This window comes from Thamnophis sirtalis, unplaced genomic scaffold (assembly GCF_051295495.1).
Source record: "Thamnophis sirtalis isolate CommonGarterSnake01/CBP01778 unplaced genomic scaffold, rThaSir2_p1.2 scaffold_11, whole genome shotgun sequence".
In the NCBI taxonomy this organism is placed as follows: Eukaryota; Metazoa; Chordata; class Lepidosauria; order Squamata; family Natricidae; genus Thamnophis; species Thamnophis sirtalis.
The window spans coordinates 53,588,462-53,616,357 of NW_028261391.1; the positions used below are offsets into that span (position 1 = coordinate 53,588,462).

General features: G+C 35.1%; 1 protein-coding gene across 4 annotated transcripts in view; it reads left to right on the forward strand.

Annotated features, from left to right (window-relative positions):
• The window catches only part of ADD3 (adducin 3), a 111,049-nt gene extending 86,869 nt beyond the window's left edge, over positions 1-24,180 (forward strand). For 2 of the 4 annotated variants that reach the window (XM_087725818.1, XM_014074018.2), the window contains exons 2-15: positions 1,139-1,347; positions 4,953-5,091; positions 7,179-7,330; positions 7,461-7,541; positions 7,818-7,967; positions 9,206-9,349; positions 9,436-9,534; positions 9,914-10,087; positions 11,867-12,124; positions 13,305-13,424; positions 15,298-15,384; positions 18,667-18,790; positions 20,783-20,878; positions 21,592-24,180. In XM_087725818.1, the coding sequence (XP_087581944.1) occupies positions 1,153-1,347; positions 4,953-5,091; positions 7,179-7,330; positions 7,461-7,541; positions 7,818-7,967; positions 9,206-9,349; positions 9,436-9,534; positions 9,914-10,087; positions 11,867-12,124; positions 13,305-13,424; positions 15,298-15,384; positions 18,667-18,790; positions 20,783-20,878; positions 21,592-21,887 (2,115 nt within the window). In that variant the 5' untranslated portion in view covers positions 1,139-1,152 and the 3' untranslated portion in view covers positions 21,888-24,180. Of the gene's footprint in view, positions 1-1,138; positions 1,348-4,952; positions 5,092-7,178; positions 7,331-7,460; positions 7,542-7,817; positions 7,968-9,205; positions 9,350-9,435; positions 9,535-9,913; positions 10,088-11,866; positions 12,125-13,304; positions 13,425-15,297; positions 15,385-18,666; positions 18,791-19,338; positions 20,879-21,591 lie in introns of those variants that run through there. The other 2 variants (XM_014074021.2, XM_014074020.2) reach the window with 2 other exon arrangements.
• The last annotated feature ends 3,716 nt before the right edge of the window (positions 24,181-27,896 follow it).

The window sequence follows — 27,896 nt, forward strand, 5'->3', positions numbered from 1 at the left end:
ATAATATATTGTATATAATATGTGATAAGGAATGAGGGAAGGGGTTAAGGTAAGCGTAATAAGCTGCATTGCCTCACCTTTCTGCTCCCATGATTAAGAAAAGTGTAAAGCCTTGTGTTAAAAAGGCCTGTTACCTGCAGGATGCAGTCACGTAGGAGAGAAAGGAGGCAGAAGAAAGATTTGATGTTCCTGAGCATCAAATTTTGCCCTCCACAAAGAAAGGCAAATGATTTTCACAGAAATTTAATTTTCTAAATATTTGGTGAAAGAGGATCTAAACTGAACAGATCTGTAAAATGCCTAGAGTGTATATACAGAAATGGTTGTGGTTACTCTTCTTACTTAAAACTGGCTTTCATGGAAGTTACAGCAGTCATATAATGTTTCACTGATGCTAAGTTTACGGATTTCCAAAAACGTAGTGGAATTTTGAGACCAATATTGTATGTGATCTCATCAAACCTTCAATGGGCCTAACCAGACATAAAAAACTCTTTTAATTTTGGGACTGCTCCCTTCTTAAGTGCTCTACTATAATTTCCATAAATCCCCAGCCAGGGTGTCACCCTAAGGATAACTATAATATTTGACACACCTTAAAGATTATAGACTGAATGAAAACAGTGGTAAATGTTTGTTGAAATAGCAGAAAACAAGAGAAAGAAACAGAGATAAATTAGACAGGGCTGAATTATGATTTATAGCATCATTTTATAGGCCCTCTTCTTTCTAGTGTCTTGGGGGAGTAGCTTTTGAGTATCAGCTGACAATGACCATATCTGGTTTTATAATAGGATAGGGTTTCTGGCTTCGATTGGTGTCTTGGAGCTTGTCTGACCCACCTTTTCTCCATACATATGATTGATAATGTCATTACTATTGCTAATATCTAGTGCCTTTCTTTGGGAGTTTGGTTTCTACCTGTTGTGAGTCATTTCAAACCTAAATTGCTATTGCTATTGCTAAATTTATGCAATGTTGTTATAAAAGTGTAAGTAAAAATTAGCAATTCTATTTTTTAAGGATATTCTAATGTTACATTCTGCTCTAGGGATTATATATATTCATGCACGTAAAGTCAATTAAATTACTTGTTCTTGTGTGCTATTAAATTTCTCGTGGCTCTTTAATATTCTAGGTGAAGATTAAAGCATGAGTACTGAGATCAGCCAGGGAGTAATCACAACCCCTCCGCCCTCCAGTATGCCTCACAAAGAGAGATATTTTGACCGCATCAATGAAAATGACCCTGACTACATCCGTGAAAGAAATATGTCTCCTGACCTCAGGCAAGACTTCAACATGATGGAACAAAGAAAGAGAGTCACCCAGATACTGCAGAGTCCTGTGAGTAGGATTCAGGGTAGAGGAAAGTCCCCCCCTCCAAACCTGCACATTTAAGTGTTCATAAAAAATATATATAAAAAGCAAAAGTGGACTGAACAAAGGAGGGAAGACCTCATTGACTATAGGAGAATCTATGTCATGATTGTAACTTTTCACAAGCGGATTGTTTGTTCAGTATTTGCATAGTTTTCATCTGCAAACAAACAGTCCTTTATCCAGGGTTGCTCCCTCCCTCCTCTTAAGCAATGCTTCATTAACACTGCACAAAAGTAGCTTTCCAGCTACATTTCAATTGATTGCTGCTTAGTCACAAGGAAGAGAAGGAAATCTTTAGACAAATGCAAACTGTTGGGATATTTTCTTGCAGAATGGCATTCCACTCATTTGACTTCTGTATTCAAAAACTGCCTGAAATGCTTTTACATACTTTTACTGGTTGGAAAAAAGTAAAATAACAATGAGATAAATGATCCATCTTAATGTGAAGTCTAGATTACACAGATTTTATAAGGGAATATAATTAGCAAATAAATTAATTTTACTGCTTATTCTTAATGTTGGTACCCTGAATTTTAACAAAAAATCTAAGTTAGTGAACCGTAAATGGTTTAGAGTTGTTAGCACCCTTATTATAATACCATTTCATCAAAAATAAGACCTCTCCCAATAATAAGCCCAATTGGGCTTTTGAGCGCATGCACCAAAATAAACACTCCCCTGAAAATAAGACCTCCCCAAAAATATTGCAACACAGCAGCAGCCATGAGGTGACCACGCTCACCGCCTCCTGCACCCCAAAAATAATAAGACCTCCCCAAAAATGAGGTTAAGTGCTTATTTCGGGGGTCAAAAGAAAATAAGATAAAATGTCTTATTTAGGGGAAACACAGTTATAAATATTTTTCATTTAGATTTTGCATAAAGCAGTTTTTAATAGTTAGCTGATTGTATATTGCTAGTGAGATCACATTTAGGAAGTGATAATAATTTAAATAATTAAGGGTTTCAGGTATAATTCTGCTACCATATAATAATATATGGAGATTCTCAGTCATCCAGGTCATGGTTGCCCTAAAGGTGCTTTTTTAAGAGGCAACTGGACTTTCTGGTTTTTCTTTGAAGATGTTTTGCTTCTCAGCCAAGAAGCTTGTCCAGTTTATGCTTTCATATTGTTGTCCAGAAAAAGTAAAAATTAATAACATTAAACAGAAGAGCAAACGAGCAGTATTCTGGATAGTGAGATAATATGTTTTTCTCTCAGGCCTGTGCTGGGAAAAACTTAAATGTGTATGTCCAGTTAGATTAAATCACTTAGTTTGATCAAGTGAAAAAATTGTGCCCTGTCAGACCTAACATTTTCAGAATTCCTGATAGCATATGCAGCGGAAAGACAGCAGATGACAAGGAGAAAAAAACATCAGAATAATCAAAGACACTGATCTCAGGACTTGAGAAGTAATGCTGTTATAGTATGGTTAGGCTCAACACATATATGTCAGCAGATACATGGCTCATGTTAGGCTCATGTAGCCACACATATTACATTATCTCATTTTAAGGAGAATTAGTTATGATTTTAAACAATTCAGTTTTATTCATGCCACATAAATACATGTGTGACTGAAACCAGATCGTGATGGGTGGGAGGTTGTCTTCTTTATTATCAACATTTAGATAAGAAGTAAAGAATAGAGGGCTATATGAAATAGAAAATATGTTTTGGTTCAAAATCAGAATACAAGCCCACCAAAATACTCCAGCAGTAGATTCTGAACTGAGCACATTACAGTGCATGAAAACTCAAAGCAACTATGCTTTTAGCATAGGAAACTATGCAAGAAATAAAGTTTGACAGTGCTCACATTGAGATCCTTGTTTAATGTGTTCTGGTGATTTTTACAGGAAACAACTTCTGTGTGAATTCCTGTCATTGAACACATACTTGTTCACTGCAGTCTGCACTTGGAGATACACAAAGAGCAAAAATATTCCTGTCCTCCTTTATCCCAATTTACAAATTCGCATTTACTGTCATTGGTAGGCTAGATCAGTGTTTTTCAACCACTGTGCCGCGGCACACTAGTGTGCCGTGACATAGTGTAAGGTGTGCCGTGGGAAAAACACCCGCCGGGTGTGACACATCTCTGTGTCCCGAAAGTTGCAATTATAAAAAAAAAAAATTGTTTATTTGATTCCTATTCAAGAGAATTACTTTATATATAGTCAATATAGGCACAGAGTTAAATTTTTTAAACATTTTCTAATGGTGGTGTGCCTCGTGATTTTTTTCATGAAAAAAGTGTACCTTTGCACAAAAAAGATTGAAAAACGCTGGGCTAGATAAATAAATAAACAAAGCCTGCATTTAAATTAATAAAACTAATATTGGAGCAGCAAAAAATATGTCCTACTACAGTATATACATATTGTGTTATAAGGGAAATTGAAAAACCTTCATCTAAATCAGGGCTGTCAAACTCGCGGCCCTCAGGCTGGATGTGTCATGTGCTGGCCATACCTATGCCTGGTTTAGTGAAGGGGAGAAAGTCCCAATATGTCATGCGACACCATCATGACAACATGAGCTTGACACCCCTGACCTAAATGTACTCTAAAGCTCAATATTAACACATATGCTACATATAAAACTCAAGCAATCAACCCAGGAAACAGTATTTGCATTTGAAATACATTCTGAAAGTTTAATATTAATGCGACACAGGAACCAGTGCTAAGCTAAATGATATTCCCTAAGCAAGTGAAGGATTTATATTTCATTGAGTTTTCTATGTTTAGTTATTGCAGGTGCATGTGGGGGCTATTTTTTAATTTACAGTTTGGTGCTAGGATTAGGTACTTTTGTATGCCATTACAGTTTTCTGGATTGGGATAATAAATAAACACACAGGGTAGAAAATATAAATGTTATATTAATTAGTCAAGATTTGGGGGTGTATTCACCTGTGCATCCTGCCATACTGTTGTCTTCTCTTGTTGAGATTTAGGATATCTTAAAAACATTTCATTGGTCAATTATAACAAAAGGAAACCAGCGCACACAGAACTCCTATACATAGTAAAGTTATAGAAACTGTTGTCTTTCAGAATAACAGTATCATATGCAACATCAGTGCAATTAACAACATAGATGTAGAAACCCAGTTACCTTTGCACTCAAAATGGGACAGCTCGCCGCAGCCAACTCACTGCGGAACAATTTAACAATTCAATTTAATTATTTAAAGTAAATAAATTCTTTTAATTTTTGTCATTCACATTTCATTTTGTCCTTCCTTTTTCATCATTTAATGATTCTATTCCAGTATTTCTTTGATATTAATGTAACTCTTGTCCCGTGGTGAGTTGGCCATGGTAAGTTTGCCATAGCAAATTGTTATAGATCTGTTCAACAAATATATTCTTGGTCTTTCTTAATATAATTCCACACTTTAGCATAGGTGTTCTGAAACAACATACAATTCATATTAGTGTAATCCCTATGTATATAAATTTAAAACCAGTCTTTTTCATCAAAAACTCTTGGTCTTATATATTATATGTAGCCATTGTGTGTTATAATAGATAATATTTTAAATATCTTACAGGCTTTTCGGGAGGATCTGGAATCTCTTATTCAAGAGCAAATGAAGAAAGGAAATAACCCAACTGGGCTGCTTGCGCTACAGCAGATTGCTGATTACATAATGGCAAGTTCTTTTGCAGGATTTTCTTCATCACCTCTAAGTAAGTAAAAGTGTTACAGTAAAATAAATGGCTAAAAGATTGGCTTTCTTATTTTAGAGGTCTTCTGTCAAGTTATTCCTTGTCCCTGAAGTAATTTATGAGTACTATACAGTCCATATGATTGTTAAAGTCACTACAAATTTCCTTTGGCCCTTTGCAATTTTGTTCTTTATAAATATTGAGAAAAGAGAGATAAATGATATGAAAAGAGTTGATTTTCTATATATAACTAATATCTCTAACATATCTCTGCTGTTTTATTACTTAATGGTATTATCTATTTTTCGGACTATGACACGCACCAGAATATAAGACTCACCATGATTTTGAAGAGGTAAATTTTTTAAAAAAGATTTTGCACTCTGCAGGCCTTCCAAACCCTCTGCACGCCTTGTTTTTTTGCAAAAAAAGGGGGGGGGGGCATGCAGAGCTTTGGGAGGCTTATAGAGTGCTCCTGGGGGCAATGTGGAAACAAGCAAAAAATGGCCTGTTTTTCATAAAAATGGGCCGTTTTTTGCAAAAACAAAAGGGAGGGGCATACAGAGGCTTTGGAAAGCTTATAGAATGCTCCTGGGGTGGGGCAAAAATGAGCAAAACCAGCCCATTTCTTTGCTCATTTTTGCCTTCCCCAGCACCCAGGAGCACTTTGCAAGCCTCCCAAACCCTTTTGCAAAGGGGCAGAGTTGGTGAGTAGCGCTGTGCCCAGCTGAAGAGGGGAGTTGCCGGGCAGCTGCTCTCTTGCAAGTGGGCTCCCAAAGAGCCGGGCACAGCCTCAGGGGCGAACGGTTGTGTTGTGCTGTCGCAGCAGCGCAACACAACAGCCATGAAGCGACCACGCTCATGAGCAGCCACCCGGCAAACCCCTTTTCCAGCCGGGCACAGTGCCATTCACTGACCTAGAGGTATCGCCAAGCTGTGTGAGCGCCTGTTCCCACAACTTGGCGTCTGTTCCCACAACTTGGCGCCTGCAGAGCCAGGGCATCTCCACTGCCGCCGCCACCACCATCCCAGCATGACTTTTTCAGCCGCTTCCAAACCAAATCTTCCAGCAGTGGCCACTCTGGGCGTATGCTCTATGGTTGTGGGCCAGCTGCTGGCAGAGCGTACAACCATAGAGCGTACACCCAGAGTGGCCACTGCTGGAAGACTTGGTTTGGAAGCTGCCGAAAAAGCCATTGTGGGGTGGCGGTGGCGGCAGTGGAGGTGCCCCGGCTCTGCAGGATGAGCTGGGCCAGGGCATTGTGAGGCTTGGAGGCGCATGAGCGATAGCGGAACAGCCGCTCATGCAACCCCCCTCTCCAGCCGTGCAGAGCGCCATTCACTGGCATTTCGAAAGCACCAAGCCACGGGAGCCAAGCGGCGGGGAACACGCACTCACGCGGCTTGGTGATACCCCTAGGTCAGTGAATGGCGCTGTACCCGGCTGGAAAGGGGGTTTGCCAGGTGACTGCTCGTGAGCGTGGTCGCTTCATGGCTATTGTGTTGCACTGCTGCGACCGCACAACACAGCTATTCGCCCATGAGGCTCTCGCAACTCCCCTCTTTAGCTGGGCACAGCGCTGCTCACCAACCTAGCGGTATTCCAAAGGCGCCAAGAAACGTGATCACCTTTGCCTCCCCCCCCCCCAGTTCCCAGCTCTTTGGGAGCCCGCTCGCAAGAGAGCAGCTGCTTGGCAAGCCCAAAACAATAACAAACACGCCCCCATAATAAGGCCCAAGCCATATTTTGTGGGTAAAAAGAAAATAAGACCCTGTCTTGTTTTCAGAGAAACACGGTAACTTTTTGTTCCATGTTGATAACTTTTTTATTGTAATGAATCACTATTAGTTTGTTTTTTTTAATCGTAGGGCATATATAGGTAGGGACTTGAGATTCAAATGATGTTTGAAAGCTCTTTCTGACTTCAGAGTTCCTTTTTTCCACCAAAGTTAGAAAACTAGTATTATTTAGACATAATATTGAGCAGTCAAAACTTCAGTCGGAAAGAAATTGAAAGTTGCACCATTGTAGTTTTTGTGAAATCATATGAAGCTATATATTTTTAGGAAGAAAGTTTTCTCAGTCATTTTTATCAATATCATTTTAGGCTCTGGACTGATAACACCTATTAATGATCTACCTGGGATAGATACCACCACATTTGGTAAAGGAGAAAAACTTATTCGTTGTAAATTAGCCAGTTTGTATAGGCTTACAGACTTATTTGGATGGGCACACTTGGCCAATTCATATATCACAGTGAGTAGCCTGAACATATTCAATCATTTCTGCTACATTGAAATGTGTTTCAAAGTTCTCACCTTTATGAAGCATATTTTTATATTAAATATACAAACATCACTATAATTTTCTTTCTATTCATTTCTAGGTAAGAGTAAGCAAAGAACAAGATCATATTCTTATCATTCCAGATGGCCTTTCATTTTCTGAAGCATCTGCTTCCAATTTGGTATGTACTTGACCAATGGATATTTTTGCCCTTCGGGATTGGGCGGCATACAAATCCATTAAATCTTGAATCTTGTAATGGATTTTAATTCTATTTAGGTTTTTCTTATTTTTAAAAATCTTCTACCATCTATATTCATGTGAATCCTTGATGGAAATCTTCCAAATTGTTCTTTTCCACTTTCCTGCCTGATAAAGTCTAAAGCCTACGCCTCAATGACAATTGAAATGTATTAGAAAGAGTTTTACTCTATTGTGTACTTCAACTTCTGTTCAGGTAAAAGTAAATATCATAGGAGACGTGGTTGACCAAGGAAGTACCAATCTGCGAATTGACACTGCAGGATTCAGTCCTCATGCAGCCATTTATTCAATGCGGCCAGATGTCCGATGTGTGATCCATATACACACTCCAGCAACAGCAGCAGTAAGTCTCTTGCCATTTAGTAGGAACATGATGATCACTCACTATTCATCAAAAGTCTCCTTTATTATGTTCAGACCTGGATTGTCTTCCATTGTGAAGTTGTGTAAAAGTTGGATTCAAGTCTTAATACTTTTGCTTTTAAAAGATTAGTTAAGATATACCTATTTAACTGAACTTTTAATTGCTAACTATTTTTAGTATTTGTAGTTTTTATTGTGTATTTTTGTACGCTTTCGTTGTTAAGGTTATCACTAGTATAGTACCAGAGAGCTACTTTAGTCTAATGGTTAAGGCACCAGGCTAGAAATCAGGAAACCATGAATTCTAATCCCACTGTAGTCATGAAAGTGGGCTGGGAGGCTTGGACCCACTTACTCAGCCCAACTCAACTCACAGGGTGGTTGTTGTAGGGAAATGGGCCTAAGAAAGATGATTAGATATGCTTGCTGCTTTGAATTATTTATAAAAGTAATAATGGTGAGACTTTGAAAACTCTCAAAATAACGCATTGTTGTGGAATATAAATTGAATTTAAATTGATTGAATAGGTGGATAGTATGATATATGGGTTGGGTTATGATGCGATGGACAGGACTGGACATATAGACAAACACTGGATAGTTATTCAAAATCTTTACTAGACCATCTGCTGTATATTGTTACTCATTTATAGTCTTGAAATTATCTAATAAAGGAGAATATTTGTAGCTCAGAGTTGACATGGTCTCTCTGAGCTTGCTTGTTTTCTTGCAGACATTTCATTACCCAAACTAGTAACATCATCAGGGCTAGTCAGTGATGATGATGTGTCCATTGAAATTCTCTTTTTACTATATTATCATATATTATTTAACATTATTGGAATTTAATTATATGGTTTAAATTTTAATTATGCTATTTGTTTTTAGTTTTTCATATGCCTCAATTTGATTCATGTCAAAGAATTTATATAACACTAGAGAGACAAAAATTACAATGAAACATAACCCTAGATCCTTATATATTTTAGAAATCGAAGATTGGAGTTATTCCTGTATGGTAGTCATAGATAGAAAATCATCTGTAGATGCTCTGTACTACAAGTACCATAATCTAATTCATTGGGTGCTTGTTGGGATTTAAAGGAGTTGTAGAATACTTTAAAGATATCATTGTACTGCATATTAGCAAATATGAATATTCGTATGTCCGTATTTTCAAATTTCCCCCACCACAGAAATCTCAAATGTTTCAAACAGGTTTCTTCCATGAAGTGTGGAATACTTCCCATTTCTCAGGAGGCTCTGATTTTAGGGGATGTTGCATACTATGATTATCATGGATCTCTGGATGACCAGGAAGAAAAAATTGATCTTCAGAAAGTTCTTGGACCAAGCTGTAAGGTATTTCATTCTAATAGTGTGTTTGTTTTTGAAGATTTCTACTACTTATGCAGTTTTTACCAGTTACAAGTATCTCTGTTTCATAGGTATTGATCTTGAGAAATCATGGAGTAGTAGCACTGGGAGAGACATTAGAAGAGGCCTTTCACTACATCTACAATGTACAATTAGCCTGTGAAATACAGGTAAAAAGCGACCCATTTTAAATAGTTTAAAATATTACATTTAAAAAGTATAAGCAGATAATGTGTGTTTTTAATGGATTCCTTGATATTAGGACCAATTATTTCTAGGAAATTTGTGGCAGTGAAGGAAAAGCCTATTTGTACTATCATTATATTTGAAATTTATAAATATAAACAGTATATTAAATAATGGAATATTATATTATTATTATTAAAAAACAGGTATAACATAGTCCTTAATCAAGTATTTAGTTGATACCTTCTGTATAAATTGGCTAGCATATCCTTTTCATGCTAATATACCTAGAAGAATGCTAATATATGTTTTGATTATGGAAAATTCATGAAGTCTATATTTACTATATCATTTATATCACAGGTCCATGCCTTAGCTGCTGGTGGCGTAGACAATCTTCTTATCCTAGACTTACAGAAATATAAACCTTCCACACATCAAGTAGCTGCAGCAGCCGGATTAAGTATGGGCTCTCAGTTCAAGTGGAAAGTTGGCGAGCTAGAGTTTGAAGCACTGATGAGGATGTTAGATAACCTGGTATGTGTGAAAAGACTGATTTCTGGGTTCTCAGAACTTGAAATAAGTGCATATAGCCAAACCACACATCAGACATTCAATCCCAAGGCCTAGGAGAATAGCCAAGTTTTCCTTTAAAAAAAAAGTCAACCCTTCGGGAACATCATCAGAATGGAAACTATATAAATCCTGAGATGGGGGGGATAGTGCAGGTGGTGTATCAAAAAAATATCTGCTTTGGGGAACTCGAAGCACAATGTCCTATGTTTCTAAATGGATGGAAACCATGGAAGATAGATGATTTCTCAAATAATTTGGCCCCAATACTGTGAAAGAATTTATGATAACCATGCTTTCCTTTTAAGTGCTAAAGACACTGGATTATTATCTAAAAAGCTCTTTTGCAATATCTCCACCATTTAAACATTGATAGCTAAATTCTTAGAAACCAATAACTTAACAATTCTTGAAAAAATATTTTGTTTTTATAAAAGTAGGTAATTTCTTTCCAATTATTTTTCTATCTCCATGAATATGCAACTGGTAAATTGTCCATTATATTTTTAAATTTTACATTTTAAAATGTAAATGCATTTTACATTGTATTTTGTTAATATCTTTTTCGGTGATTCTTATATTTTTGTGGGCAAATCATTCTATTCTAATCTCCGATTTCCGATTAGACACCAATTTTTATATAGTATATCCATTAATTTATCCAAGATTCCTTTATAAAATTCTGTTTTATCTTCATTTCAGGCATAAATTCCTAGCCTCGTGAAAATTAACTTATATCCCAACATATCTATCATAGTCATTAATCAATATCAGTTCTGTTTGTAATATAGGCTTATATAAATTATATATGAAACAGCTCCATTTGTCTTTTATTCTCAATGAAAGAAAAACTTGTCTAAATTGATACAAATCAAATATTTTTAACTTTTCTTCTAATATATATTTCTTGTAAACAAATTATAAACAAATTGTTTTTATTTTTCAAATAATGAAATAATTTTCTTTTCAGGAGCATATGCTCCATTTATATTCCATGTTAGGCTTTTAAATTTCATCCTTTCAAGGGCTGGTCCACATAAAAAGTACTGTTTCTAAACTTTATCTTCCAATTATTTTTCTTCCTAATTTACTTTCCACTTGTCCTAGCTAGCTTTCCCAGCTCCTTGCTATTACTTTTCCCTGCTCAACTCCTATTTCAGGTCATTTCATCAATCCTCTTGCTTCTAAGTTCACCATTGTGTTCTTACGTTCTCTCTACTTAAGAATGGCTTTGATTTTTTTTTCATTATCGCCACCACCCCAATAAAAGAGAGAAAATTGGTTGGCTAGGAAAAAATGGAGCTCAAACTATTCTTTGCCTTTTCCATTTATTTTTGGATAATGTTGAGGGCTTACATGAACTCCAGTGGCACTCCTGGAGGGAAAAAAAAGTCAAAGATTGAGTGATTTGAAGCAGTATCATTTCTGTTTGTAAACATGAGATAAGCCGTTTGTGTTTATTCACTTTATTTTTTATGCACAGCTTCAGAATGCATAATTACATGTGAGGAATGACCTTGGGAAATAGAAAGAAGAACTATAGCCTAAACAATGGGTCTGATAAACAAACTCTGTCCTAGAGGGATGAGTGGGGATTCTCTCTAGTTGGGAGAGGGAAAGTAACAGACAGGAGAAATGCTTTCAGTCTTGCAAGATTCTGTTACTATAGTAAAGGTAATGTACCTCAAAGGGCTGACAAGAGTGTATTTACTACAATTTTACAAGAGTGTTTTCTTCTCACAGGGTTACAGAACAGGCTATGCTTATCGTCAGCCCTTAGTGAGGGAGAAACCCCGGCACAAGAGTGATGTTGAAATCCCAGCCACAGTGACAGCGTTTTCATTTGATGATGATTCAATTCCAATTTCCCCCCTGAAATTCCTAGCACAAAAACAGCAGCGGGAGAAGACAAGGTGGCTAAACTCACCAAATACATATTTGAAAGTGGATGTTCCTGAAGAATCTCGGAATGGAGAAACAAGCCCCAGGACCAAAACAACAGTAGGTAGTGCTTATCCAGAGAATTGAAATAGTTTTCCTACCTAGATGTGTCTAGGTAGATTCCTAACTAAATGCCAGAGTACTTCTGGGCAATAAAGATTATTTTAAGCTGAAATACATAGGGCAAGTCTTGATTCCTGGTGACTTAATTCCTATCATTTTCCCCAAAACAGTATAGAAGAGGTTAGCCATTGCCTTCTAGGTAACAGCCCTTTTATGTCCTGAAGGTCTCCCGTCTGAATACTAACTACATCTGGCCCTGCTTAATATTGTGAGTTCATCCAACATCAGTTGGGTGTGGCCAGCTAGCTGGACAGTTTTGAGGAACCAGGGATCTGTCTTGGTATAAGGCAGTTTCTTGTATTTGTTATCTTGTCTTTTTAGAGAACTACTGGCATGTAATGCAATTATAAATCACCTCAGGACTGAGCTCCTATACAAACAACTGGGGATTATGGGCAAGAAAGAAAGAATTTTGTGCAAACCACTGTATCTCTAAATACTACTGATTGCCCTTTGGTCAGGGATAAACAAATATTCAATACTTTCTGCATAATTTTTTATTCAAAGTATTGTAATACAAATGATACTTTTATCACCACTGTCCTGGTTCTGTACTTTCTCAATATTGTACAGAGAACATAAATAAAAATATGCTTTATGCAGATCAGTTGTAATACAATGGAAGTATATGATTAGCTCCACCTGGTGGTGGTTGAACAATTCACCCATTTTCATTTTTGTATTTTTAATTAAGTATCTTAATAAAGTACTGCTTTAAGGAAACAACAAAATTAAAAAGACAGTTATCTAAATAATGAATTAATAAGTGTACATTTAGTCTTTCATAAAGAACTGTTCCTGCTTACATATTACACAAAACAACCATATTATTTTAATATCCTAAATTAAATACTTTACAGATGATTAGAACTACACAAAATTAAGGACTATAACGCTTTAAAAACTTAAGAAAATGCTTATTGATAATAATACTATATGTGCTATCACCCTAACTATTTAAGTGTTGTGGTTGGGGTGTATTTTACTACTACTTTTTTTGCATATTTAAATAATAAGTTCATTGCTCAAAAACCTCCATGCCTTCTCCAGACATTAAACTGCACTCATTTCCTTTTCCTATTTTCTTAAAATCTTCTCTTTTTTCCCCTTTTCCCAGTGGATAAAAGCTGAAGATTCCTCTAAGATTAGTGGAGGAACTCCAATAAAAATTGAAGATCCAAATCAGTTTGTTCCTCTGAATACAAATCCAAGTGATGTGTTGCAAAAGAGGAATAAGGTGTGTTTTGTTTCATGACCACATTTACTTCTTAATATGTTGCTACAAATAAATTATCCCCTTTGCCTAGTACCCTGTTTCTCTGAAAATGAGACCTATCCCAAAAATAAGATCTAGCATGTTTTACATGTGTGCCTAATATAAACCCTACTCCCCCCAAATAAGCCCTACTTAAGAGTCTGTCTATCTGGCTGCCCGTCCATTCCATCTGGTTGCTTGCGGTGTCGCAGCCACGAGGCAAGGTGGCAGGATGGGGCTGCCCTACAGGCCCCACATTGGCTTACCTCATGGTCCCCGCAGCCTGGCCATCCACATATTGTCACATGCCTCGCAGTGGCAGCACCAGCAAGCATGTGCAGCAGGAACCTACCTGGCCATTGGCCCACTACTTGCTTGCAACCACAACAGAGCAAGAAGCTGCGTGGCATGCTGGTGCCCTATCCACGAGGCAGGTGTTGGGCATTGATAGTCTGACTACATAGCTCCACCTCACATCACCTCTTGGCCATCGCACTAGCCCTTTGCTCAGCCTTCTGCTCTGTTGCATCTGCAAGCAAGCAGAAGAAGTAAGCCAGCAGCCATACAGGATCCTGCTTGATAGGTATGCTGGAGTTGCCACTATGAGGTGAGGCAGGTGTCGGCATGGGTGGCCTGGCTGCGGAGGCCCTGAGGTAAGCCAGTGTTGGGTGTGGGGGGAAGCTCCACCCCCCTGCCTCGTGGTGCTATGGCTCGCCACGCAGCTTCCTGCCTCCACACGAGCATGCAAAAGAAGTGGGTCTCCTATACATGGGAAAAAATAAGACGCCCCCAAAATTAAGCCCTAGTGTTTATTTTGGTGCCCAAAAGAAAATAAGACCCATTCTTATTTTCAATGAAACCTGGGTATTAAGTTTTATTAGTGCTTCAAAGGGAGCTTGGAGGGCAGCAGAATACTCCATATTATTGTTCTGCAAACCCCTTTTGCTTTGAATTTCTGTTTGAAGAAAATATAGAAGTCTTCTAACGTTACTCCCTTTTGCTCTGATTTAACAGTATGTTGTTTTGAAGCTTCCTTTGGTTTTCAAAGAACAAGTCAAATAGTTTGCACAAGAGAAAGTCTATTATGTTAGACATTTCTGTTTCTTTGCTTCAGTATAGTTAATATAATTTAGAGTAGTAGTGAGAAATAACTTTAAAGAAATATTTATAAGCACAAATGCTTTTTCTAATGCTTTATTTGATGTTCATCAAATTCAAGATCCACCCTTGATTGTTCTGCCAGAAATATGATGTTTCACGCAGAGGGTCTGAGAGTGTTTTATTCAACATCTGGTAGTAATAAAAGAATTATACCGCTATTCCAAAATTGTTGACTGGGTTCAAAAGAGGTTGCTGTCATACTTGGAAAGGATATCACGCAGATATTAACTTAACTTAGAATTTTATCAAGTTTAGATATGCAGATTTCTCTGGCAAATAAGCTGTGTTTATGATTATTTGTGGTCAGAGGAGTTATAACAGAGTATTTTTATGCCTAAAATATTTTGTCCAGATTCACAAATGCTCTGTTACCAACAGAAGACAGCTCTGCAGTTCTCAAAGGAAACGAATTAATGACAACTTGCAACTGTGCAAGCGCTTGTGGCTAAACTTGGTCAAACTCAAAATATCTGCTTGATGATGGCAGAAGCTTTGGAGCAGAAGAAATGCAGGAATGATCATTCATCAGCATGTTTAGATGGAAGCCCTAAACATTACCCCAGAAGTATTGGGAAATTAAATAGATGGAAAGAAAGCCGCCTCCATGATATCAAATTAATAAAGTAATTTCTTAGGAATACAGAAAGCCTTGTATTGGGACTGGGTACTTTAAAATATCTTTTTTAAACTCTAGATTCGAGAACAAAATCGATATGATTTAAAGACTGCAGGTCCACAATCTCAATTGCTTGCTGGAATTGTAGTGGATAAAAAGCCAACTGTAAGTGTGTCCGTTGGTTGGACTTAAAATATGTTGTTTAATTGTGTCCATGGTTGAATACCAAACATCTATATAAGTCTCTCTTTTATTTTGCAATAAAAAACAGAGCCAGAATGCAAATACTTTAAGTAAACATATATACCAGTCATGCAATTCCTCTGCAGAATAAGTAATTCTGTATATGCAAACATTTAAAGTTGTTTGGACAACCAGTCATTTGTCCCAGGGTTGGGGTAATCGTTTTTCAGCCTTCCTTTTCTTTTATTTTTATAGCAGACAGCAGAATGATATTGACATGGATATTGACATTTTATACATGTTATTTGAAGAGCATTCTATATTTTATTTATTTTTGCTCTTTAAAATGTGTAAGTATATAAAGATATCTTATTTCTTTGATATCTTAGGAAAAATTAAAAACAAACCAAAACATAAAGTGGATCAATTAATACCCAGGCAGTTTTATGGGGCACAAATTAGGATCTCAAGGGCACATACGTCTAATTTAGGCCAATATGTTTTAATCAAAAATAGGATTGTGCACTTTTGTTTTTTACCAGTTGTTAAAAGTAAATTTCATACTCATTTTAAAAACAAATTGTAACAATGGATAATATATATTTTTTTATGAGTGATATCATGTAGAGATATATGTATTCATACTTCCTGTTGGATTTATATCGGATAAATTTAATCCTAGTTTTTAGACAAATAAAAGAATATTCAATAAAAATTGCCAATAAGGAAAATTGCATTTTACGTGATAGAATCCTAAATATTAATTCCTACTGATAAATTCTTAAAATAGCCACAAGTACCCTTTTCCACTCTATTTTGGATTCTCCTCAAAGTGTGGAAGAAGAAGTGCTTAAAATCTGGATTTAACTTTTGACTAGTTTGTCTTGGTGTCACACTATATGGTTCTGGCTCAAACCAAAACAAACCTTGCAGTCCACTTACATATTTAAATAACTTATTCATTTACCTTTTCATAGAAAAGGCTTTACTTCACAAAACCCAGTCTTTGGATCACTCTGCTGCATTTTTAGTCACCACTGGTTCTTATTTGGATTTTTTTCTAATTTCAGAAAAGGGCTCTTTTTTGGACTATGACAATGATAGAATAAAGTTTAATAAGATTTAATGCTATGTTTTCTGTGGTACAGAAAGTGAATTTATAAAGCTATCTACCAGTGCATGATAAATCCATATAATTTTATGCTATAATATATAAAAATAGATAAAATATAGATTAAAATATATAATATATAAAAAGAAACATAAGAAATATTATATTTATTTCATTTGCCTAGGAACACAAGTTTTTTTCTCTCTCAAAACCTGTGGATTGAAAAAGTACATTTCTATTAAGGCAATATGGCTAGAGAATGTTTACCTTTATTCCAATAGGGTTAGGGTTCCTTCCTTCCTATCCAATTTTCTTAATAGCCGATGCCAACAACTTCCCTTCTCAATGTCCAATCCTGCTTTTCCTTTTCTTCTTCTTTTTGCTGGAAGGAGGGAAAGTCTCTTTGCATTGTATGGTTCTACATGAGTTAATCATCAATATAATCAAAAGGGGGGGGGTGTCCCAACATTTGTAATTGGGGTACCTTGTTTGACAACAATTACTTTAATTTGTAGTTATTATTCATTAATTTTCACTGACCATTTTTTAAAAAATGTGGCTTAGTTTATACCCACAGATCATTGTGATTCATGGGTATTTACAGGGAATGGTAAATCTCAAGCAGTGGTGTCAGCTCGAATTGGCAATCGTAAATTAACATGGTATGGGAGCTATCTAACAGTTACAGTGGGGCAAAAAAGTATTTAGTCAGCCACCAATTGTGCAAGTTCTCCCACTTAAAAAGATGAGAGAGGCCTGTAATTGACATCATAGGTAGACTTCAACTATGAGAAATGAGAAAACAAATCCAGACAATCACATTGTCTGATTTGGAAAGAATTTTTTTGCAAATTACGGTGGAAAATAAGTATTTGGTCAATATCAAAAGTTCATCTCAATACTTTGTTATATATCCTTTGTTGGCAATGACAGAGGTCAAACGTTGCCTCACAAGGTTGGCACACACTGTTGCTGGTATGTTGGCCCATTCCTCCATGCAGATCTCCTCTAGAGCAGTGATGTTTTGGGGCTGTCGCTGGGCAACACGGACTTTCAACTCCCTCCAAAGGTTTTCTATGGGGTTGAGATCTGGAGACTGGCTAGGCCACTTCAGGACCTTGAAATGCTTCTTACAAAGCCACTCCTTCATTGCCTGGGCGGTGTGTTTGGGATCATTGTCATGCTGAAAGACCCAGCCACATTTCATCTTCAATGCCTTTGCTGATGGAAGGGGGTTTGCACTCAAAATCTGACGATACATGGCCCCATTCATTCTTTCCTGTACACGGATCAGTCGTCCTGGTCCCTTTGCAGAGAAACAGCCCCAAATTTTGTTTCTGGTGTCCTTGGACAGCTCTTTGGTCTTCACCATAGTGGAGTTTGGAATGTGACTGTTTGAGGTTGTGGACAGGTGTCTTTTATACTGCTAACAAGTTCAAACAGGTGCTGTTAATACAGATAATGAGTGGAGGACAGAGGAGCCTCTTAAGAAGAAGTTACAGGTCTTTGAGAGCCAGAAATCTTGCTTGTTTGTAGGTGACCAAATACATATTTTTCACCATAATTTGCAAAAAAATTCTTTCCAAATCAGACAATGTGAATGTCTGGATTTGTTTTCTTATTTTGTGTCTCATAGTTGAGGTCTACCTATGATGTCAATTACAGGCCTCTCTCATCTTTTTAAGTGGGAGAACTTGTACAATTGGTGGCTGACTAAATACTTTTCTGCCCCACTGTACATCTGACTGTTTCTTACAGTCAGATGATTAATATAGTCAGTGTAGTTAATAAATTTAATTCATTTATACCTTGTGGTGTTATAAGAAAAGTGTAGGCTTCTTTAGAAAAAGTTGGGCAAGCTTTCAGTTTGGTGTTATAAATACGTAGATTTTGCCTTAAACTTAGCATGCTATGTTGATTAAAATATTTTCCTTATGTTCTAACCTGCCTGTTAACTGATAAAATTCTTTATCGTCATTCTGTCTCATTCTTTATTCTTATTTTGTGGGATATTATCCCCACAGCATGAACAGTTGAGAATAGGTGTGGGCGTGTATGGTTTATATCTAAATATTGTATCAGGTATTACAGTAGCATATAAACGCAATAAGTAAATAATTATGTAAATAAATTTTACTTCTCCATTTTTCCAGCCCATGCAGTTTGAAGAAGATGAGCATACCCCACCAGCACCTCCTAACCCATTCAGTCATCTCACCGAAAAGGAACTGGAAGAGTATAAGCAGACAATCGAACGCAAACAGCAGGGCACTGAGGGTGGGTATTTGCTCAAAGTTTCTATCTCCAGGTTAAGCTTTAAAGGGATTAGTTTAAATTCAAAAATCAATATTCAGAATTATTAATTTAATTTAAAGACTTTAAATTAAATAATATACATTGACACTTTCAATTTTACCTTTCCTATATTTTTTTATTTGTGTTTAAAATGAATTTTTGGATGAGTCTTATGTGAAATGGGCATATAGGCATAATGTTATCTTGGGATAGAAGTGGTGAATCAGTTAGATTAGAAGACTAATATCCACATGATTTATAGTATAAATCAAGAAGTTGGAAATTCCTAGTTTTCAGGATAATCTAATGTGTGTTAAATTACCATATCCTGTTGACAGTGAATTGATAGAAGATACATTTGTAACCAAACCTATAAGTCACAATGTTTTTTGGCAAGAGCTTATTTCCGAACATAGGGCATTAAATAGGACTGGACATGTTTGAATGAATATAGGAATTTGTATATTTAGCTCTTCCTGCTATCACATTTCTTAACAAATATTCATTTGATTTCTCTATGTATATAAAAGATGAATGTCCCTCTTTATTGGGACTGGGTTCTTCCTCCTATGTGGGAGTACTTTGCTCATTTGTTCCTCCAGGCAAGTATCAAATGGACATTTTTTTGGAGACTTCCCTTTCAGGATTTGGAAGAAGGGGTTATCCCTTTTATGTTGTCATCAGTGCAATCTTGTTTATGGATATTTAAATTCAGTTAAAAATAATAAATAACTATCATAATAATAACTTTAACTAAAACTCAGTAACTTACAAACTCTTTTATATAGATAATGAAGTCGAATATATTAGTAATCCAATAAATCTATCTACTTATATCGAGATCATTGCTTATATTGGTTATATATTAAAATAACTGATTCCATTTTTTTACTTTTTTACCTTAATCCTACTCTAAAATATTTTTAGGTGAGATGGCTACTCTACAGTTTATTTTCTCTCAACTCTTGGCAGCTAACTTCCCCTCCGGGATTGGGCGGCCTATAAATAAAATTAAACCTTAAACCTTCATTTCATTTCTACATTCATTAAATTATGATGATGCTTGCATTTAGCTGTTTTTCGGATATAAGGAAGCCTACTAGTATTTCGTCTATTTAGCTTGGCTTAACATTGTCTTTAACCCAGCCTTCCCTTTTCAATTGTCTATTTTTCATTCCCACATTGTTGGAATATCTTTCTAGTAATCTTAGGATAAATTTAAAATTATTTTCTCTTTCTGAAAACTTGGAATATACATAGATAATATATCAATTTACATAGGATAATACATGTATAAGTATGTACAAGACTGGATAAATGAAAGTACTCATACGCTTCTTTGCTTTTGTATGTTACTAATATAAAAGCACATAAGTAAAATTAAGTACAAAAGAGTAGAATAATAATTAGATATTCTTGAACCAGTATATTAGTCTTTAAAAGACATTATTCCTGAGCGAAGTGGTCTGATAGCTGTATGTTCTGTTGCCTGCAGTTATAGCAAGCAATCTTCTAACCTACCGATTTCTTATTTTTGAAAGCGTAAAGATTCAAAGGTAAAAACCCCTGTATTTTAGCATTTTGTTCACCCATTTTCATTCAAAGCATCTGATAAGGCTCTTTAATAATATGGGCATTACTAATTTACTGTTTTCTCTCACTAGCATTTTCAACACTAACACTGCATATATTGATTTGACTACTTTAATCACAGTATTGTTACTTAAGAAACTATGTTCTCATAGAATACTTTCTTCTAACTATTTGGCTTCATCTTTGATATGCTCTACATTTAATAATCATAGCTTGGTAATAATATGAGTTTATAATCTAATTTAGTGTTATAACATTTGCATGATCAGGTCAATATGGCTAAACTGTTTGCCTTTTTGTACTTACTAATATGTACTGACTTTTTCCTATGTTGTGCTTATTTTGGCATGGCTTTTACTAACTCAGGCTCTTGTCCTACAGATGCTGATCAGGAATTATTCTCAGATGATGGGTCTCCTGTTTCCCAAATTAATTCTCAAACTCAGTCCCCACAAAATGTCCCTGACAAATTAGAAGGTATATAATGTAATTACAACTCCAGAAGGTGTAAAATTTGCCATTGCACAATTTGTGAGCCTGTAAATCCTTCCTTACAGTCTATTTTTTAATCCCAAAGATGGATCGTAGAAAATATAGTCAAACTCTTAATACATGAAGCGTGATACAAAATCCATATAAATTATTATGTCATTTTGGCCTAATCTCATTCATCTTTCAGAATAGGCCACTTAAAAAGACAGATTTCAGCCATTGTGTTAATGTATGCCCTACCCTTAATTATAGTTTCTGTGTTTGTTTTTTTAAAAAATGCTTTGTTCCCTGCATTATGTAGTACAACTTGCTCTACTAAAGCCAGGCTTACATAACAAACAGGTAATGATGCTGCTTAGCAGAGTGTACCTTCTACTTAGAGGTATATTCTATATGTCCAATTGTGTCTGGAACCTGGTTAAAAACCTTATTCCAGACACCCAAGGAATAATATTACTTAATGTCTCTTTAAAGTAAAGCTTTGGGGGGGGGAGTAGAGTAACACAACACAACACAAAAAGTAACATGGGATAAAAAAGGAACTGAAGCCCAGATTACCAAATTTTACAAAATCCCAATTTTCTAAAATTCTCAATCCAATATTGTATTTAGCCCTGTTTAGAACATTTCACAACCATCTGTTTTATATAATCACTGATACAAGAAAGAATAAAATACCACTTTTTCCCCCCTTCCAGAAAATAATGACAATTACCTACAGGATTCTAATCTCATCTCTTTGGAGCTGCCAGTTGTTGTCATGAATGGCAAAGAAGATGTACATGATGTGGAAGAAGACCTTGCGCAAAGAGTCAGCCAGTTAACCACTAGTACTGTAGAGAATATAGAGATTACAATTAAGACTTCTGAGAAGATTGAAGAGACCCTTTCTCCTGAAGGCTCTCCTTCCAAATCACCATCAAAGAAGAAGAAGAAATTTCGTACTCCATCCTTCCTGAAAAAAAACAAAAAGAAGGAAAAGGTGGAGGCCTGAGGTTTCACTGACACTTTAGTCATACATCTAATCAGTTGTTAAAATGGTAAAGTAGGGTTATGCAAGAAACTGGGCCTTAACCTAAGTACAGAACTGGAAACTTTTACATAGAAACTGGGTTTTAATTAATTAAATGAAGAATTCATCTCTTAATTAGTACAAATAAAATTATTATGAGAATTTTAAGGATTTAGTAGTTCCACCACAAACTAACACTGGCAGTTGGTCCACTATAATACCACAGTAATTTCAGATATCCTTATCTAGCAAGTTACACGTGAAGATTTTTGTTGATTAAAATGTCTTCAGCAATTTCACAATTGAATCATCAGATAGTGTTTGTTTTTAATCTAACTGCCACATTATGTAATTATGATGTTTTTTGAATAATCTTGATTTTGTCCCTGCCTCAAAGGGTGGTGTGTCTCTAATCACACTCTCACAAACCTTGGTCATTTAATTATATAGTGGCACATAATTTTAGAAAGGGAAACTGTAAAAGGAATTGCATTTGGAATTTTACAGACTCTGTGAAGATTGCATTCATCAATAATAATTTTTGCCAAATATTCATTTTAGTAAGATAGAATTTTTGAAAACTTTTTTTATTCTATCAGTTGGGGGCAGGGAGAAAGCCCTTATTTTTCAATAAAGGGGATTTTATACACTTAACATTGATAACTTCGTTTAACTATGGCAAAACAGAAAAAGAATTTTATATGTTGAAAATTTTGTATACCATTCAATATAAAGTATTATAGGCATGTAAACCAAGCATTTAACAGTAGAATGTATTCAAGGATGCTTGGTGTAGAGTATACTTAAATATAATTCATGAATCCAGAACTTCTGACATCAAATATAAAGAGCATAAAAATTTACTGGATTCAATTCTAAATCTTATTATATATTTTTCTCATAATATTATTATTGAATGAAGAAAAATAATCTTGATAACCTATGGTCTTTCAGAAGATCAGTTCAACGTGTGTCCTAGTTTCATTTAGTCTCTCTGAATTATTTCTGCAGAAATTTCTGTTGAAATCTCAAGGTATGAGATAAGAGTACAAGTGGCAAGGCTTCAGAATGACAAAACTAGGAGATGAAAAGTTATCTCACTAGCCAGCAAAATGTCACTATTAGTATACTGTAGTACTTGTGATTCTCTTGTAGCCCCTTTTTGAATAGCCTTCTGAAAAGCAGTAAACCCAGTACCTGGAGGAGTTTATGTTGCTGGAATGAGGCTGTATTGCCATTTGAGTTCAAGGATATGTGGATTCCATGAAATGACTTGGATGCAGATGCATTTATGTTGCACTAGAAACTGATCATCTGGAAAAGACCATAACCAAATAAAAGAGACAAAGCTAGAAAAGGGAAAGTGAGATGGAAAGAATAAGGGCGTGGAGAAAAAATGAGGGGTAGTTTGTGGATTATTTTTCATAAAATATATGTCATGGAATTGGGGGTATTTTTATTAAATTGATGGAACATCTGTTTTATATTTTAAAATTACAATAGAAGTTAATAGGATCATTTTAATCTACATTTTGCCTTCTCAATGAATCTTAGAGCAAATTAGTGCTGATTTGTAAGTGCTAATCCTGCCATTTGTTCTTCTTGCTGGTAGTTTTATTTTGTTTTGAGTTAAACAAAAAAAGAAAACAAATCTGTAAATACACACTAAACATGAAAACGAACTATGGCCTTTTTACATCCATAGGCATAAGGGGAAGTACATCTTAAATGTGAATATTACTTCCAGATTGCCGGTTGAAATATATTACCATATATAGATGGTTGAATATGGCTGGGATATGATTTGGCATGCAAAAATGAGTATAGCATGTTACAGGGCTGGTGAAATTTGACTGTGTAAGTGTGGCAATGCAGCGCAGAAGTGAATCTGGAAATGATATTTTAAATTCTCAAAATACTGGAATCGATGTGTTCTCTTAAAAATAGTGGGACTATCTAAGTTGCTTAATTTTTTATGTTCTACATTTTTTGTGTTGTGTTACAACATATGTAGAAACAGTAACCTGTGAACTATGCTTTTCATAACTTTAAAATCTATATCTAAATGAATGCAATGTGCATAAATATTTTTAAAAAATGCAACCGTGAACTATTTGCACCTTTTTTCGCTAATGCCTCTATTTACTTGCTTTGGCATATGAATGAGCCAGCCAACTGTGTCCTGTGGAAAAAGATATATAAATGTTGTTGGAAATTGCTTATAGATGTAATGCTAATTAATGTTAAATCACAAATAAACAGTATTTTAAGTAGATGAGTGGGAATTATATCTTTTTCGTGGCATTCTTCAACAGAGGAGTATATAATTTAAAATATATAATTGTAACCAACTAGCTTATTTTTTAAGTGGAAATTTAGAAAAATATTCAGAAGAATTGCTTCAGATCTTGCCCATGTGCAATACTTTTCTGAATTTCATTAAAGCAGCCTATTTTTTTCAGGTTTCTATGTGAGCCTGAAAAAAAACCTGCTATTTTAAGAATTGCATTAATGTTAATGAGTGCATTCTTTAAAGTTTTTATATGGAAACTCACGAAGATTAGGCTTCTTTAATGAATAATAGGTAAATGCTACACTTACACGTAGTTAGAAATATTCCAAATAATTTGCAAAACTTTCACAACCCTACTATACATAGAAATATTTATTAATAAATTATAACTTCTTTAGAATAAAATCATATAATAAATAAACCTATCAGATTACACAAATTTGAATTTTAATTATAACAGGATTTTCGTGTTTGTTAAAGCCAGAATAAAGGAAAAATACTTTGTGTGCTTTTAATGCAATCCCTGCCATATCTGCTTTCATGTAAATTTCTAGCAGGCGTTAACAAATTATAGAGTACCCTATCAGTGTAGTAATTGTAGTGATGTTATTATCACACAGATGCAGTTGTACAATTCAGAGCTATGCAGAACATGACCATACGGTGGCAGTGGTTCCTGTTTGTAATTTTGATTTATATGGAATTAATCCCTTGAAAGACAATTAGCAAGCTGCTTTCAAAGAAAGTATGTTGTGGGAAGTTCTGTGGGCATCATTCCAGCTGCACTGCAAATAGATGAAAGAGAACAGCTGGCTTTTTTTGGATGTCTCTGTTTTTCAGCTCAGTTAGGAACCCAGAAATGGAATGTTTTTCTCAGAGGAGTTCTCTCTCTTTCTACACCCATAGAGATATTTTGCTTGATTTTTAAAAATATTATTGAGCTGCTTTTACTAACTTTACTAACTAGGTACCTGAATAGAATATTAGCCTCTTATATAAAATGATAGAACTGATATAGTTAACATGCTAAGCAAGCCTCCATTTTAGGTCTATTCAAGATACTGTCATGGAACATACTAAAACTGAAAAATGTATTGCAGTTCTAATGCAGAATGCATGTACCTACTTGTGAAATACATCTGCTGCAAAATTATTAGTTAAAATTGCTATGCATATTTTGTAAAAGCATTTTATGTGTGCTTTGACACATACAATTAAAAACAGCTTTGAAACCAAGTTCATAGATAAATTGGGGCAAGCACTGATTAAGATTTAATATAGATTTTATACCAAAATAAACACAATATATTTTTTGAGCAAGCATTTCTTTCTGGAAATAAAACCCTAAAGAGATCTGTAAGATACAGTGGAGAAAGACTTCATCATGTTGGTACTTCGATAAAGTCCAGATTGTAGAGAAAAGATGAGCTAAAATACACATCTATGGATACCCAAATAATAGAAAGAAATAGATGACCATTCAAACCACACTATTATAATGCCAAGTTTAGAGTGAATTTGGTATAATGGTTAAGGCATCAGGCTACAAACTGGAAGGCCGTGAATTCTACTTCTGCCACAAACTAGCTGAGTGACCATTGACTAGTCATTCCTCAGCCCTAGAAAGGAGGCAATGGCAAATCTCTACTGAAATCTTGCCAAGAAAACTGAAAGGGAATTATCTAAGTGGTTGACAAGAGTCAACATTGATTCAAAAAAAATATTTCAGTCTAGAGGAGATAATTGGAATGTTCAGGCTGCCTTTTGTTCCTTTTAAGTGGTACATTTCATACATTATTACATAATTTGAAAATTCCCTTAGTTTTTGGATTTATATTTTAGGTCAGTAACATACAATAGCATTGAATATATTTCTTTCTCGAAGAAGCCTTAATTTAGTTGTCTGTGACTTTCTCTGGATAATAAACATGTTGAATTGCAATTCCTGGTATCCCTGAGCATTAAGCATGTTGGTTAGAAGCTATAGTTCAGGAACATTTGGAGCGTTACAAAACGTCTCTTGTTTTACCATAATGTGCAGAGCATAGAATCTTTTTAGATAATTATACCTGAAATAGGATTTAAGCTAAAAAAAAACTTGTTTAGCATTATCCTTACCAAGAACCTAAAAGGGAACTGCTCTGTAAATTTTATTAAACATTTTTAAAAGCTAATATAACCATACAAGCAGACATTTAATCAACCAACAAGATAACACTATCCGTGTGTGAGTATAAGGTTTGCTGTTTGTTTATATACAGTAACTTGCCCTGCCAGTGTTAGTGGCAGTGTGATTTTCACCTTGGTAGTTTCTTGATTAGGATATTTTTACTGCTTGATTGGTGTTAATCTCTGTATATTGGGCTGTTGGTTGCTGAAAATGATGTGTTCTGGTCTTTTTTTTCTCTTCTTTTCTTAGCTTTTTATTGTTTCTTTTGAAAGGTGTAAAATATGGTTTATTTCTATGTATTTACTGATGATTTTATTTGTCTGAATGCCAAACTTCTAGGAATTCCCTGGCATTTGGAGTTAGGTTTGGTCTAGAATGCACATGGTTTCCCAAAACTGTTAAGACTGTGGAAGTGTTGTGAGATTATCATCATGTCTTCTAACTGCTGGTTGGTATTCATGATGCACTCTGCTAGTCTTCTGCCTGTCTATCCTACACTGATTATTACAGTCCTTACCCTGTTTGTTGTAGATGACTCTATGTTTTTAACTCTTGATTTTTCCTCGGCCACACAAATTTAAATATATCCTTTTGCCACTGTTTAAGTGATGCATCAGTTATCAAAATAGGTATTGTCTGAAACAAAAACTTAATTCTAGGCAAGATATTTTTATTACACAAATTTTCCCCAGCAATGACAATTGTAGCTTCTTAACATATGTTTATTTAACTTCATTTCATGCCTCAACATAATTATTTTGAGATAACTTACAATTTTTGTTTGTCATGGTGTCAAATTTTACTTTATCTTAAAATTTGTTTTATTTATTAATTCTCTGTTCTTGTGTTTTTTGTTAACATTTCTAGCTTCTGTTCATTCATCCTAAAAAAAAAATTTTTTCCCATTAATGCTCAAATTTCCTTTAAATTATCTTCTAAAACAAACACCAAATCAAAAGCCCTTAACTTTAAATTTTCTTTTGAATCTTTACCCCTACAATTCTCTCATATCTCTGTTTGTACTTCAGAAACCAATATAAGCAAGGAAGGAAACAGTGGAAATTCTTGTCGTTTCTTTTCATATTTCATAAGACTTTGTTAGATCTCCATTGACAATTACTTGTGCTTTCTGTAAAGTATAAATTAATCTTACCCATTTAATAAAATTGACTCCAAAGTTCATATTTTTCAAAACTTTGAACAGGAAAGCCCAGTTCAAATTGTCAAAGATCTTCTCCCTATGTAAGATAACCAATGTGATTTGCTTTTTATTATGTTTCTCCAAATATTTCAAAATGTCCAACTAAGATTGTCCTTTAACTGTATTTTATGTGAAAGCCCACATCGTTCTTCATGAATAAATTCTTGTAAAATTATTTTCAGTCTTTCATTATAAACAACTTGTAGTCAATATTCAATAATGATATCAGCCTATAGATTATTGTAAAAGTCAAATCTTGTCCCTCTTTAGATATTGGTGCTGAATAGGCCTTTTTCCAACTGTATGACATCTTTCTTCCATAAAAGA